Source organism: Crocodylus porosus, unplaced genomic scaffold (assembly GCF_001723895.1).
Source record: "Crocodylus porosus isolate Cpor-Errol unplaced genomic scaffold, CroPor_comp1, whole genome shotgun sequence".
NCBI lineage: Eukaryota > Metazoa > Chordata > Crocodylia > Crocodylidae > Crocodylus > Crocodylus porosus.
The window spans coordinates 38,024,654-38,039,031 of NW_017728931.1; the positions used below are offsets into that span (position 1 = coordinate 38,024,654).

Sequence of the window (14,378 nt, forward strand, 5' to 3'; positions counted from 1 at the left end):
TTGTTTCACTTTTGTCACCCTTATCTGGGGGGTTTTAGATGTGTCTCGCACTGCATCTTAATCAGCTTCTGTTTAGGTTGGGGGGCGCAATTCTTTGTGAGTCAGACAGTCTGTGTCCTGTGTCACGGTTCCCCAAAAACATGGAGCTGACAGGTAACAACCTCAAGATCTGCCAGTGATCAAATGTGAGATGCAACTTGGGTCAAAGTTCCTAAAGAAGTGGAACAGAGAGAAACATGATGTAGGAAACTCAAAATGTTGAGGGATTCATTTCTTTGATATGTTGTGTAACGTGAGCTAGTTACCTGGATTGAAAGGCTATTGATAGGTTGGTGACCAGACAAAAAAAGATGGCTACACTCAGACCTTTCATTGTTTACACCCCAAAGCCCAAGATAGTCACCACAACTCCCTTTCTAAGCTGTGTACACAGATAAACCTTGGAATAAAGGTTACTAGATTCCAAGGAGAACAGATACATTAGGATATCTCTGTGCAGTTAGTTAACATAATGCATTATCCAGACTTTGCTTTCCTGCTTTTGACCAGTGACCACTGGCAAATAATTGTTAGTGTCTTATGTAACAAATTAGGAAACATTAAGTATGGAATGGAAATGTTCCAGCTCCTGTCATACTATTGTGTAATACTTAGCTTTCAGTAGAATTTATTGTTTATGGCCTGCTCCACTACAAGTAAATTATCAATTCAGTGGCCCACAACACAATTGTATTTGAATTACTGATCATCCCAAACACAACCTTAAAATTGATCTCATGATCTGGATCAGAAATGAAATAGGAGGGTAATGGCTGCGCCCATATTTTACATCCAGATATTTCTGTTGATTGTAAAAGTTTGCAGTTGAGCTCTGGTTCAAAACTTTCTCCAAGTAGGAATCAGCAAGATTGAGATTAGGCCTGTGCTAAAAATTCACTTGAGTTGAAACCTTGAGCTGGTCCCAAATCTCTTTCTGGTTTAGATTTGTGCTGTTGGTTCAGGCCCACCTTGGTTGTGCTTGATTTTAGAATGTATCTCCAGGTATCTCCCTCTTTTGTTTCTTCAGATGCGATGAGTATGTCACACAGTTGGATGAGATGCAAAGGCAGCTGGCAGCTGCTGAGGATGAGAAGAAGACCCTAAATTCTCTGTTGCGGATGGCTATCCAGCAAAAACTTGCCCTAACCCAGAGACTGGAGGATTTAGAGTTCGATCATGAGCAGTCCCGACGCAGCAAAGGCAAGCTTGGAAAGAGCAAGATCGGCAGCCCTAAAGTAAGTGAGGAGGCATCAGCCACCGTGCCAACCATAGACACTTTCCTCCTGCATAGTCAGGGCCCACAGCAACCAAACTTACTGGTCAGCAGTGGCACTCAGAGGAAAAGGTATGCATGCAGTGATCTTTATGATACAGTGCAGTGGCCAGACTTTAGTTAAAAGTCGTTCACTGAATTGTAAACATTATTATTATTATTAATATTATAATTTGTGTTTTGTTTGGGGAAAAGGTGATGGGGAAGATGCAACTAGTGGCTGGTCAGAATTCAAAGCTTGGCTAAGTGTTTTTTGGTTCCACCTACCCATAATGTTATCTCCTCCTTTTTAATATAGTTTCAGACTATAGTCTGTCAGTGTCCCAGTACATTCTTATGTCTTTTATTAGTGTGATTGTATTTTTTTAAATGAGTTAAGGTTTTGCACACAGTAAAACAGCCTTCTGAAATAAAGGCAAGACCCTGTGTTCTGTGAGCTTTTCAATGCACTTTTAAAACAAAAATTGTAGCTTTTTGATAAGCCATGGTGCTTGTCTCTCTCTCATTAGTGGGGAAAAGGATACGGATGTGTTCACTCAGACAGATTTCTCTGCATTATATAATAGTGACTTGGTCAAAGGGGATGGCTACCATTCATAACGCTTCATTGTTCAACCAGTGAATTCTCATCTTGTCTTGTGACTGTCTTGCTAATGCTGTGTAGTTATGGAGATGTTGATGCTTCTGATGTTGAAAAGGACTCTTTGTTCAAGAAGTCCTGGATGTTCATTCCCTTTTTCTGGTACTTCTTGGTCACAATGCAAAAGATTTAGGGAAAACCGTCAGGGATCCTAATGAATGCTAAACATAAAAAGGTGGGAAAGAGGGTGGAAATAACTAAATCTTGTCTCCTCCTGTAAGGCTAGGAACAGATGTTGTATTTGTTGCTGGACAAGTTGTGCCTATGTTTGTTCCAGATCTGGGATTGGCGTGTACACACACTTCCCTTCTAACTGGGGATTACGGGGTGGCTGAATGCACTACTGTTTTTCTGCCATTGATTCAATGATGCAATCCTGTGATAATGGTTCAGACACACTTGGCAATGTCCTAGGATAAATTGTTATTACATCTTGTCCCATGAACATTTTCAAGATTTATCTCAGGACAGTAGACATGGATATTTGAATGACTGCACTTTGTCCTTGGATAAAATGGCTTTTCCTAGGACAAATGTAACATCTGTTTGTAAACTAAGGTGAACAAAAATTTCCAACATAGGATTTGCATCCTGTTGTGGAAATAACAGGGGGTGGCAACACAAGTTGGTGTTTTACCTGTTATACAAATTAACATAATGATATCATTCATAAGACATTTAAAGGTAATTAAAGTAAAACTCTTTTGTTTCCATATGTATTTTTCTTGGATCTCCTGCAAGACTATTCTCACCTTCCCTTTGTGATCAGAGTCATCCCAGGACTTCAGGGACCTACCTACAGCATTTATTAAGAGTCCCCCCTCATCCCGCCTCCACAGAATCATTTCTTCTGAGGGGCCCCCCTTCCATGAGTGAATTCATCCATGGGCACCGTCTCAGCAAGGAAAAAAGGTTAACCGTGGCCATACCAGGTAAACATTTTTTCCTTGGGTGCATGTGGTGCAGAGTGATTAGCAGAATAGGGGACTTTCCCAACGCTGCACATGCAATAGAATATAGGCATATTCTTGCAACTTTAAAAGCAAAAAGTCCACATCTGTGCCACCTGCTGTAGCTGCTGGCTGGATGTCAGCTCCTACAATAACTGGTCCCAGATACAATGGGACAAGTTTATACATGGGGTAAGTGGGCACAACTGTCACTGGCATCCGTGAGAGTTGCACACACTTATTCCACGGTTTAATATGATCCAGTGACTCTTTGCTAGCCAGTGAGGAAATGACAAACTGAATGAGGGAGATGAGTCAGGAATACAAAGGCCATTCATTGATAGAGTGGCTGGCAATACACACAAGCCAGAAATAGTATTTGGGTTGTGCTTACATTTGGGTACCTGTTGGAGTTATTAAAGATAATATAATATTACACTCATAAAATATTTATTTAATGTAAACTGAGTCATGAGGCCCATATTGCTAGGAAGCTTTCATTTTTACCAAATGAAACACCGACAAAACACTGTCTCTATTTGTACAACAAATAAAAGGGGAAATGCAAGCTGCGGTGAGGTTTCTAAGGTCATGCCATCTTTTTTTCTTATCATGGACAAACTAATGATTGCTTTTCTTCTTTAGAAATGAGCAAGAAGGATGGTTTGTTGTTGAGCAGCACTTTTGCTTTTGACTGTTTGCCTTACTGTTTATTTTCAAGCTTTCTGGGCAGAAGCAGAACCAACAGAAAACTTAAGAATTGAAACCAGACAAGTGATATCTTCCAAAATAAATAAGATGTTCTTTATAAGACTATTATACAATATTCCACAACGTATCTGTCTTAGTGACAGCAATATTACAACAGGTTTAAAGTCATACAGTGCAAATAATATTGGTTCAGATGACAAATGCAGAAACCCCTGCAGCCAAAAATAGAATGGCAGAGATCTGGAGTGAAAGTTAAGAAACTCTTTTAAATTTGCAAACCAAAGTATATCTGCATGTCAGGGAGTCCTTTCAAATAATTCCTTTGCATTGATATAGCATCACTCCAAGATTCACTTAAAATAAATAATCATTCCTTATTTAACTGAGTATTTTAATGAGAGGCTCTGGCAGCTGATGTCTCAATTTATTTTTTTTATATTTTAATTTGGAGGGAGATCTATGCACATGCGTTATTTTACTACTCACTAGACGCATCTACACATGTGCCTGACTACACAGTAACTGCCGCTGAGGCACAGTCCCAGCACTGCATGGTTTGTTTCTGACCCTACTGCACAGTAGTAATGAGTAGCTCATTGCTACTGCACAGTAGCAGCAGCATCACAGTTCATGCCCACTGACACTTTGTCACCATAGTGACAGGCTATGTTGCCATAGCTCATTACTGTCTCATGTAAATATGCCATCTAGACAGGAACGTCATAACTAAATTAATGGTGCCTGCTTTTTCTTCCTTCTATGAAAATGGGGCTCGCTATCTCTCATAGTGACTTTTGTATATACTAAAGGAAACTGATTTTACATATTTTTTTTATACCTGATTTGAAATCATGAGAACTTTAGACAAGTAAGGCGCTGGGCCCAACCATGGCAAAAAAGAAGTATTGAAGGAGTTGCTTTTCTCTGCTAGAGCAGAGTTTGCAAGATTCAAAGTCAGTAAGCCCAGAAGGGAGCAGTCTTATCACCTAGTCTGACCTCCTGCATGGCAGAGGCCAAAGAACCGGGAAGCTTGGAAGTGCTGTTATAATAATAATGCAGAGGTGTAGTTAGGTTGAAGTCACACAGAAGGCATGGCAGGATGCCACCTGCAGTCACAGGGTGCACTGCAAGTGCATCAATGACTGCATACACACATTCAGGTAATCTAGAAGAAAGATAATCTAGAGAAATTTACCCAGAGCCACGTGTACAGACTTTCAAGTACTGAGGCTCTGACGTGTGAAGAGCTTGCAGTGCTAACACTATTTAGCTTGTGGGGGTGGGGGACAGGTCATCATGTTTTGCAGGCTTTCTTAGTTTGCGTTCCAACAGGTGACAGCAGTGCGTTGGGCAGCTCTGACTGGCTGACCCAGACCACCCATGGTCAGCCTGTGGTTCCCTCAGACCAGGGTGGGAATTGTGAAGGGGGCATGTTCTGTTCTCTACTAGAGCAGCAAAGTCCTGCAAGGGACACATTGTCTCTCTGGTAGGAAGGGAGGAAACACTGGAAGAATATGGCCTCAGATGGACATTCAGTTTCTCCTGGGAGAGTTGTTTGCTCTCCCAAGAGAAACCACAAATGTACAGATGTTCAGGGTTTTCCTCCCAGAGTAAAAATAGCTGTTCCCAGGAGTAAAATAACTTGGAAACAACCAGGGTTAAATTACTCCCAGGAGTTTCTCCTGGGAAGCCGAATGTCTATACAGGAAGTGATCAAACCTTGGTCCAAAAAGGGTTAGTACCCTTGAATGAAGGAGCAAGGCTGACACCTATAGATATGCATGGACAAGGCTGCACATACCCAAGGATGAAAGTACAGCTCACAGTAAGAGGGTCATTCAGGAATGGCCAGTAGGGGTAGCTGATGACTTGTTGTACCCTATGATTTTAGGCCAAGATTGGCCAGAGATGCATCAATTGTTAGCAAAGGGACAGGAGCGAATCGCCCCTAGGGAAGGGCTGGTAGGCCAGGAAAATGCAGAAGGATCAGATATGGAGGATGCTAATCTATGGCATATGAGTACGTTCGCTGGCAGGGCACAATTCTGGGAAGCTCAACGGGAGGAACCTGTGTTCTGAGCTGTCTGGGAGTCAGAGTTTATCAAAAAAAGGAGGGAAATGAAGGAACAATCCCTTCCCAATACGTGACAACTCTGAGAGAATGACTTATGAATCAGTTGGCGAGTGTTCAGCTGAGGAAGGCCCAAATAAACCAGAAACAGCAGTATGATCGAGGAGCCAAAGAAAGAGAGTTTCAGGTTGGGCAGAGAGTATTGGTCCTGTTACCCAATTCAACTAGTAAATTTCTGAATTGTTGGCAAGGGCCATTTCAGATCATACGCCAGATTGGTCCGGTAGACTATGAAGTATCATGGCCGGGGCATCGGCAGGACAGGCAGATATTTCACGTTAACCTGTTGAAGTTGTGGCAGGAACCTGAGGGCCTGTTGGCTACTCCTATCCCAGAGAAAGAGGAGTTTGGAAGAGAGTTAGGAGATGTGGGGACAGACAGGTTCAACTTGGGGGCAATAGTTACAGGATGTAGTTTGACAGAGGCAACTAAGACAGCTGAACGAGGTACTAGAGAAATTTGCTTATGTGTTCAGTGAAATTCCAGGAAGAACAAGGGATGCAGTGCATGGAATTAAAACACCAGAAGGGACTATTGTGCGGGAAAGATGGAGACAGATACCACACCACCATTATCAGGCAGTAAAGGACGAGATAGGGAAGATGCTCCAACAAGGAGTAATTAAGACCTCCAGAAGTCCATGGAGAAGCCCCATAGTGACCATCCCCAAAAAAGATGGGGCACTCCACTTGTGTATAGATTATCATAAACTTAATGCCATCACCCAGTTTGATGCATTTCCCATGCCACGGGTTGGGGAGTTGCTAGAAAGAATAGGGCAGCTGGAATTTATCTCCACCTTTGATCTAGCCAAGAGATATTGGCAGATTTCGGTAAAGCCAGAAGATCAGGCTAAAACAGCATTCGGAACGCCATGGGGACTTTGAGTTCTGTAGAGTGCCCTTCAGCCTAAATGGTGCAGCTGCAACATTTCAAAGGCTGTTGGACTGGTTACTAGCCCCTCATCATGAATATATGGCTGCATATATTGATGATATAGTTGTATATACCAAGACCTGGGGGCAGCACCTAACATCAGTCCAGGCAGTTTTGCAGAAGTTGAAACGATTGGGATTGAGGGTTAACCCTAGGAAATGTGCATTAGGACAGCGTGAGACAGATTATTAGGGTTTCCGCATGGGGCAAGGACAGATCAAACCATTAGTGGATAAGGTTGAGGTAATTAAAAGTTACCAGGTCCCTCAAACCAAGAAACAGATGAGAGCATTTCTAGGTTTAGCAGGTTACTATCAAAGATTTATTCCTAATATTGCAGAATTAGCAGTCCCACTCACTAACATGATCAAGGATAAGGGGAATGGCCCTATACATTGGATGGAGATACAACAATGAGCCTTTGAGGTGGTTAAGCAGGCCTTATGTTATACTACACGCACTGAATTTTGCACTGCCCTTCATTCTTCAGGTAGATGCATCAGGACAAGCGTTAGGGGCCGTGCTTTCCCAAAGGATTGAGGGAGCAGAAAGACTGATAGCCTACGCCAGTAGGAGATTAAATGACCATGAAAGAAGGTACGCCGCAGTAGAAAGGGAGTGTTTAGCAGTAAAGTGGGGTGTGGAATATTTTCAGTACTACCTGTTGGGGCAGGAATTCATAGTTATAACAGTTCACGCACCACTAAAATGGCTAAAATCCACCAAGACAGACAGTGCCCATATAACATGGCTTTGCATCCATTTCAGTTTATGGTCGAATATCGACCAGGTAAAGAAAATGTGGTGGCTGATTTTTCTCTCTGGTTGCCACTCAAAGGAGTCCCTCGAAACGCAGCGAATGCCAGGAGAGCAGGTGACGGTCCAGGAAGAAAGTTCCCCTTATGAACAAAGAAGAGTGCCTGGCAGCATCTTAAGCCGGGGGGGGATATATGAAAGGGCGAGAAAAAGCAAACAGAAGCCCCGAGGTGCCGCACATGCTGAGCAAGGGAGGGCAAGAGAAGAAAAACAGCCGGCAGCAACAGATAGGGAAAGTGAAAACCACCAGCACTTATAGTATGGAGGGCCAGCAGGGCTGCAGCTAGAGGCCGGAAGGGAAGAGAAACGATCACACTTCTGGAGCAGCATCTTGCTCTGGATTGGAGGAGGGAGACTGCTCAGAAGTATGTCCGGCCCTGGAGGGGGCAGAGGGGTCAATTCCCTGCAAGCCACAGAGGGAGGAGCAGCTGAGTGTCCCAGCAGGCAAGGGTTGCGAAACTGGCCAGAGAAACTGACCCTGAGAATGGAGGCAGGCAGAGGCCTGCACACACACAGCTTTTGATACTCTCCGGAGCAGAGTGACAGCTGAGGATCCGAGGTAGAGGACACACATGGCTTTTGATAATCTCTGGAGCAGAGTGACAGCTTAGGATCCGGGGAAGAGGACAGAAGAACTGCTGTCTCAGGTTAGAGCCTTGCTGTGCATGGGAGAGATCCTATTGCAACTGTGAATGTTCACAAGTAAGCCGGGCAGGCCTGTGCAGGGCGGTGATTGGATTAATTGATTTCTTTCTGCCCTAGCAGTCAGGGTTTGGGGGGTTTTGTTCCCTTTTTTTTTTTTTTTTTTGGATATTTGAGCACAGGTCAAGGCCAGCTCTGGAAGAGTGCACCTAACTGAAGCCTCGTGGCATAGGGCAGAACAATAGACTCACAGGCAGTACTAAGACCTGGCTGCAGAGGACTCTGAGTACCATCTGGAAAGGTTAGGGTGAGTTAAAGGGGAGTTTTGGAGCCCTACAGAAGAAAACAGGGATTAAGACCAGGTAGGACCACCTTGGTCATTGCCTCCTAGGAATATAATTTCCTCAAAGTTGTGGCAGGTGAGAAGCACAAGATCAACTTCCTGGCTGACCAGGTGATCCAAAGCCAAGGCCCATCCTGTCACTGCCTGTAGCAAAACAAATTCAAGGCAGCGGTAGCAAGCTCTGCAACACCTACAGCCATCGCATGAGCACTTCATCCTTACCAAGGCAAGTTCCCTCTTCCCTCATTGTACTTTAAAGTTAAGTACAGCTATAAAGGCTGTATATCAGCTTGTGGTTTAAAGATGACTCAGGGTCCATTTTAGAAAGTGCATTGTGAATGAGAGTAGGGAATTATTTAACATTGTTCTGCTAGCAGCAGGTTTAGCAGCAAATCAAATATTTGCTCTTGGTAAAATTCCTTACTGCTGGTAACAGATCAAATATATAGTAAACGGGGGGACCATACATTCTGGTTTGGCTGGGACATTCCTGGATTTTGGAGGCCAGTTCTGGCTAGCCAGTGAAAATTAAAATGAGCATTCTAGCCGTGGGGCACGGAGGCAGTGTGTCACAAGCAGTGAAATAGGAAGACCTCACAGACAGGAATGTTCCCCTAAAATAGGTTAGCTTGATTAGTAGAATGGCCAGTAAAGGGGAGATGATTGTTAATACCCATGAAGTGAAGAAAAATGAGTCTCTTAGCTGCCTAAATAGTAATACCAGAGCTCTGCCACACTGCCTTTACCTGCAGCAGTGCCACTAATTTGAAAGGTGGGAGGATGGGAGAAAAATGTCCCAGGTTTCACATTGGCCCAGATTTCACATTTTCCTATATGGTCACTCTAATGGAAAAAATCAAGCACAAAGTAGGATTTCTGCTGTCTTGCTCATTATCTTGCATTACCAAAAAAGAGAGTAAGGAAACAGTCTTCTGTTCTACTGTTTTGAGTCTGTTTCTGTGTGAATGTCATAAGTGCCTGTGTCAAGAACAGGGTCTTGCCCTATGCATTGTCCATAGCCAAGCACCATATGTATTGCTCAACAAATAGCTTGTAGCACCTACCTCATAATCATGGGGATTATAACACAATAGTAGGCAAACTCAAACAACACTATAACACGCACCGATTCTAGCAACCATTTCATCCACATGAGCAGGCACACATGAATTTGCAGTAGGATTTGAGAATGATGAAAGGGCCCAGAGTATATTTAAAGCACTCACAAACATAAATACCACAAAGAAGAGAAATCTATATTTTCTCAGCAAATCTTATCTTGAACAATTTCTACATACCCCCTCTAACTTAATCCTAAAAGCAGTACTCTTCACTTTTGTGGCAGTGCTGGCTGCTACTGGCCATCTAGCATAGGGCAAGTTGTGGTTGCTATCTGCTCTAGAAGATCTTTAGGGAAAATCATAACATAAATTTGGCCAGGAAAGAGTTCTTTATATCATAGCCCATTCAAACATTGCTTGACTGTGCCATTAAAGCAACAGTCCCAGATACCCCTAACTTCAGACTTTTGCAATATGTCTTTTGTTGTACTAATAGTTTCTTATCACAATGCCTAGGAACCACCCATTGTTCCATTTCCAGAGCATTGCTTCCTCAGGGCACTGATATGCATTTAGCTTCCTGTGGTTTTGCTGCCACTGAGTCAAGAGCTCCATTCATAAACCGTATGTAGGGATGAGATGTCATTCATTTCCTCGCTTTGCTTACTTATCAATAAACATTGTTATGCTGATAAAAAATATTCCTCCAGGAGCCTGAGCCAACCAGGATGGGCACCAACAACTGCAGTTCTTTGTCTGTATAGTGGATTTTTTCATAATACATGAGGAAATGAGCGCATAAAGGAAGCAAACAACACTTATGTTTTATTCCTTCCACAGGGGTCTCAGCAGTGAACTTGATGCTGAATTTGATAGTCCCACAGTATGTAATCTTCTGTCACCAATGACCTTTTATTTTCAGTTATTAATTCTTTCTTCTCTAATTTTTATGCACATCAAGCCTGAGGATGAAGTAGCGAGATTGTCATTTTACTACCCTGTACCTGAAATAGGCCAGGATTCTGCTGTCCATCCTTGAATTTTCTCCATGAAGGGAATAGGAGAAAGTTTTGTTTCAGTGTCTTTATCCCCTTCTTACTCCCATCCATTATCTGAACAATGATGTTTCTTCTTGAAATGTTCACTTAACTTGATATATTTTATTCAATCCTTCCATGCCTGGTGTGATTAGAGAAAAGAACTACAGAGATTGGCTTATATCTGCAGTGTATTCTCCATAAAATGTTGGATATATTCTCCAAGAACAGATGCTTCACTGTTTTGTCCTGTTCCTCCTGCCAGCAAGGGGTCACTCAGTTTTTACTGTTACAGACAGATCTATGCCTTTCTTTCGCATGCCAGTTAAACCAACTCTTGTAGGTTTCACCAGGTGCATCTACACAAGATGCTACATCACTGTAGCTCATTGATACGGTGATGTAACATCAGCAGACATGAACCGTGACACCACCACTACTGCGCTGTAGCCACAAGCTCATTGCTACTGCATAGTAGCTTTGAAAACTACTGGTGCAGCACTGGGACATGGCATACATGTAGACATGCCCATTTTGGAGTATTGTTTATTTGTATTACCAAAGGAGGCTTTAATATTTAAAAAGCACTTACAAGAAAACATTTTGATAGGGACCTACCAAATTCATGGTGAAAGTGGGGTGTGCTGTGGCTCCTTTAATTTTGCAGGTTTCCCTGGGGCCCCCTTTTGCAGCTTCCTCCTGGTCAGCAAGGAGGTGAAAACTGCTGTTTTAAATATGGTTTTGCCTCTTGCTGAGGGGCCCTGGGTTTACTGCTAACTGGTGGGGAGGCAAAAGTGGTGCCATGTTTAAGTGCATTAAACCTGAAAGTTTGCTGGTTTAGAGGGTGGTATTTAATTCTCATTAGAGCAGGCTAACATGGAAGATAAAGACAGAACAAGAAGAATGATGCTGACATTTGCTTGACGTTTTCCTTGTTTCTTGTCTGGCATCAAACTCACTGCCTGTAGGTGCATCTACACAAGACACTAACGGCACAGTAGACTAATTCTACTGTGCATTAGTGCAGCACAGAAAACTGTGCTTACACACAGTAGAATTAGCCTACTGTGTGTTAGCATCTCTTAAAAAGCAAGTGCCTGTGCTAATGCGCAGTCACACTGATTATAGTGCATTAATACCTCTGATTAAAGGGCATTTGTATAAATGGCAAAATGTGCATCAGTGCTGAGAAAATGGTGGCGGTGCGCTTTTGAGCTAAAACACACTGAAATGCTCAAAAGCATATAACTGCCATTTTCTTTGCACTGACGTGCATTCTGCCATTTATACAAATGTATGTGATGTAGCACCTGGCGCATCAGTTCGCATGCTCCACAGACTCAATTAGAGTCTGCTGTGATGCAGTGGATTTCTGGCATGTCAGAGCAGACAAAGGTATGTGTATAAATGCCTGTAGGTATTAAACTTAACGCACCGAAATTACGGCACATGAACGAACTTGTAGACATGCCCTGTTTAGCACACACAAAATACTGGATATAACATCCAGACTTGGTCTATATGGTATATCTACCCTCACTGGCAAATCAGACCATATCAGAATTTGAGACAAACATTATAAGCACTTGTTTTCAAGGGAGTTTTGCAAAACTAGATTTCCTTGCTTTCCTATCTTACAGAGGAACAGAATTTGTGATGAATTCTGCTCAGAGATACATGCACATACAGAACTCTTTAAAATCACCAAAAGTTGCCAGCAATGTATCAAGGTAGAATTTAATTCTTAAAATTCACATGGAAAATAATAAGGAAAAAACCTGTTGACTGATGCAGTGAAAGTGAAAATCACAAATCCAGAAGGTCCTTTGCAACTTTCTCAGTCTTTTAACAGGGGCTTGAGTGGAGCCAGTCGGTGGAGAGGGCCTTGTCAATGGTCTTCTACAGTGGAAGAATTTTACCCATGAAGACTAGCATAATGACCTGGCACAGTTTGGGCATTTTTTAATCTGTACTTATCTTTATCCTTCAAGGTGCGGAATGTCTAGCGTGCTCAAATTCCATACCACTAGGGCAGTCAGTATCAGGTGCTTAGCACCTTGCTAGTGCAGAAATAATGGATGAGAAATACATCAATGCCTTAGTTTTTCATTTTCCAGTTGTATTTTCTTTTTTAAAATAATTGTTTTTGATGCAGCTATTGAATATTTAACATACTTTTCTCAGAAATGACTTACAGAATGTTCTTGTTTGGTTTTACCTATTTATTAATCAGTTATAAGTTTATGATTTTTTTAAATATAATGTTATAAGGAAAATGCGAAGTCAGGTTCTTGGCCATTTTGCACAAAGCTACCGAAAAGCTGTTCTAAGGGAAGGAGAAAATCTCTTGATGAAAGGGAATTTCCACCAGACATAAAAGCTGACTCTCTACCACCAGGTCTCTTTCTGTCTGTGCAGTGGTCACATTGACTGGGGAAGAGGTTAGGGAAGTACCCAAACAGCAGAGTATTTTATATTTTCATTTTCTGTTGCTTATGCACACTCTGCTTTGCTTTTAATTTAGACTAAATACAGACATTTGGGAGGTTAAATTGCGTTCAAAATGGCCACCCAATTTAAACTTAGCTCATCCCAGTGCCAACTTTAAACTTACAGACCCAGTCTCAGTGACCAACAACCAGGCTAAACTTGTAACTATACAGAAGTTCCATGCATACAAAGTGGTCTAAAAATTGCAGAAGCCAGTTTAAGATAAACCTGGCTCTGTGTAGTATCAGACTCATTTGATTTAAGTTAAACCAGTGCAAGGAACTTCTGTACACTTTCCCTGCACAGCCCCAGGGCTGGGAAAACCCTGGGGCCTTGTTCCCCACCAGCTAGTGCTCTCAACCCACGGGCCACTCCAAGTACAGCTGTGTTTATTAGAGTTCACCACAGCTGCAGCAGAGCAAGTAAGTCCTGGTTGGGGGGAAGAGCGGGAGAGATGGGAGTATAGGTTTGGTGTGGGAACCCCATCCCACCCAGTCTACGAGTCATGTCTCCTCCCCTACCCGTCAGGTAACACGTGTTCCTCCTACCCCACCTGTGGGTCGCACTTGCCTCCCCACTCCACTCATGGAAGTGCCTGTCCCTTCCACCTCCCCCCCACAGGTTGTGCCTTCCCCCCCCACCCTCAAGTTGCATGTCTTTCCCCTACCCCTCGTGGGTCACATCTGCCCCCCTACACTACCTGCAGGTCATGCCTGCACCCCCTATCCACAGATCATGGTTGCTCCCCCTACCTCTTGCAGGTTGTGTCTGCCCTCCCTACCCCTCGTGGGTCACACCTGCCCTTTCCCTACCCCATCTGTGGGTCATGCCTACCACCCTGCCCCACCCATGGGTCGCCCCTTCACCCCATCCCCTGGTGGACCCCCAAACTCCCTGCTAGCCTCCCCAGCCTGATATCAGGCAGCCATATTAAATCTATTTAACCTCCCTGTGGCATAGTGGGGTCCCGGACCAGCCACAGTGCTAGTTTCCCCAACTGCCTTTAGGCACAACACCCTATGGCCCCTAAGCAGCACCTGTCTTTCCTGCCATGCCTTGTTGTAAATTACTTATGTTATGTGCCCTGCCACACACCTTCCCCCTTAAAATAGTTCCTCAGGGAGGTTTTCGCTGCTGTTCCTCCAAAGCAGGCTCCCCTCAGAGCCTGTGAAAGCCCTCAAGTGGCAAGCACCCCCAAAGATGCTCCGCCACACACCTGCCCCCTTAGAATGACATTCAGGGGCTTCACTTGGCTGCCTTCTCTGCTGGCTTTGTCCCAGACTACTTCAGCCCCTGCCACGTGGCGAGC

General features: G+C 43.5%; 1 protein-coding gene across 9 annotated transcripts in view; it reads left to right on the forward strand.

Annotated features, from left to right (window-relative positions):
• BICD1 (BICD cargo adaptor 1) overlaps window positions 1–14,378 on the forward strand; it is a 264,809-nt gene that overhangs the window by 223,163 nt on the left and 27,268 nt on the right. For 4 of the 9 annotated variants that reach the window (XR_002102857.1, XM_019544631.1, XM_019544632.1 and 1 more), the window contains exons 7-8: window positions 1,067–1,384; window positions 2,694–2,884. Coding sequence is in view for 7 of the 9 variants with exons in the window: in XM_019544631.1 (XP_019400176.1) it covers window positions 1,067–1,384; window positions 2,694–2,884 (509 nt within the window). In the remaining 2 variants the exon portion in view is untranslated. Of the gene's footprint in view, window positions 1–1,066; window positions 1,385–2,693; window positions 2,885–14,378 lie in introns of those variants that run through there. The other 5 variants (XR_002102858.1, XM_019544635.1, XM_019544633.1 and 2 more) reach the window with 3 other exon arrangements.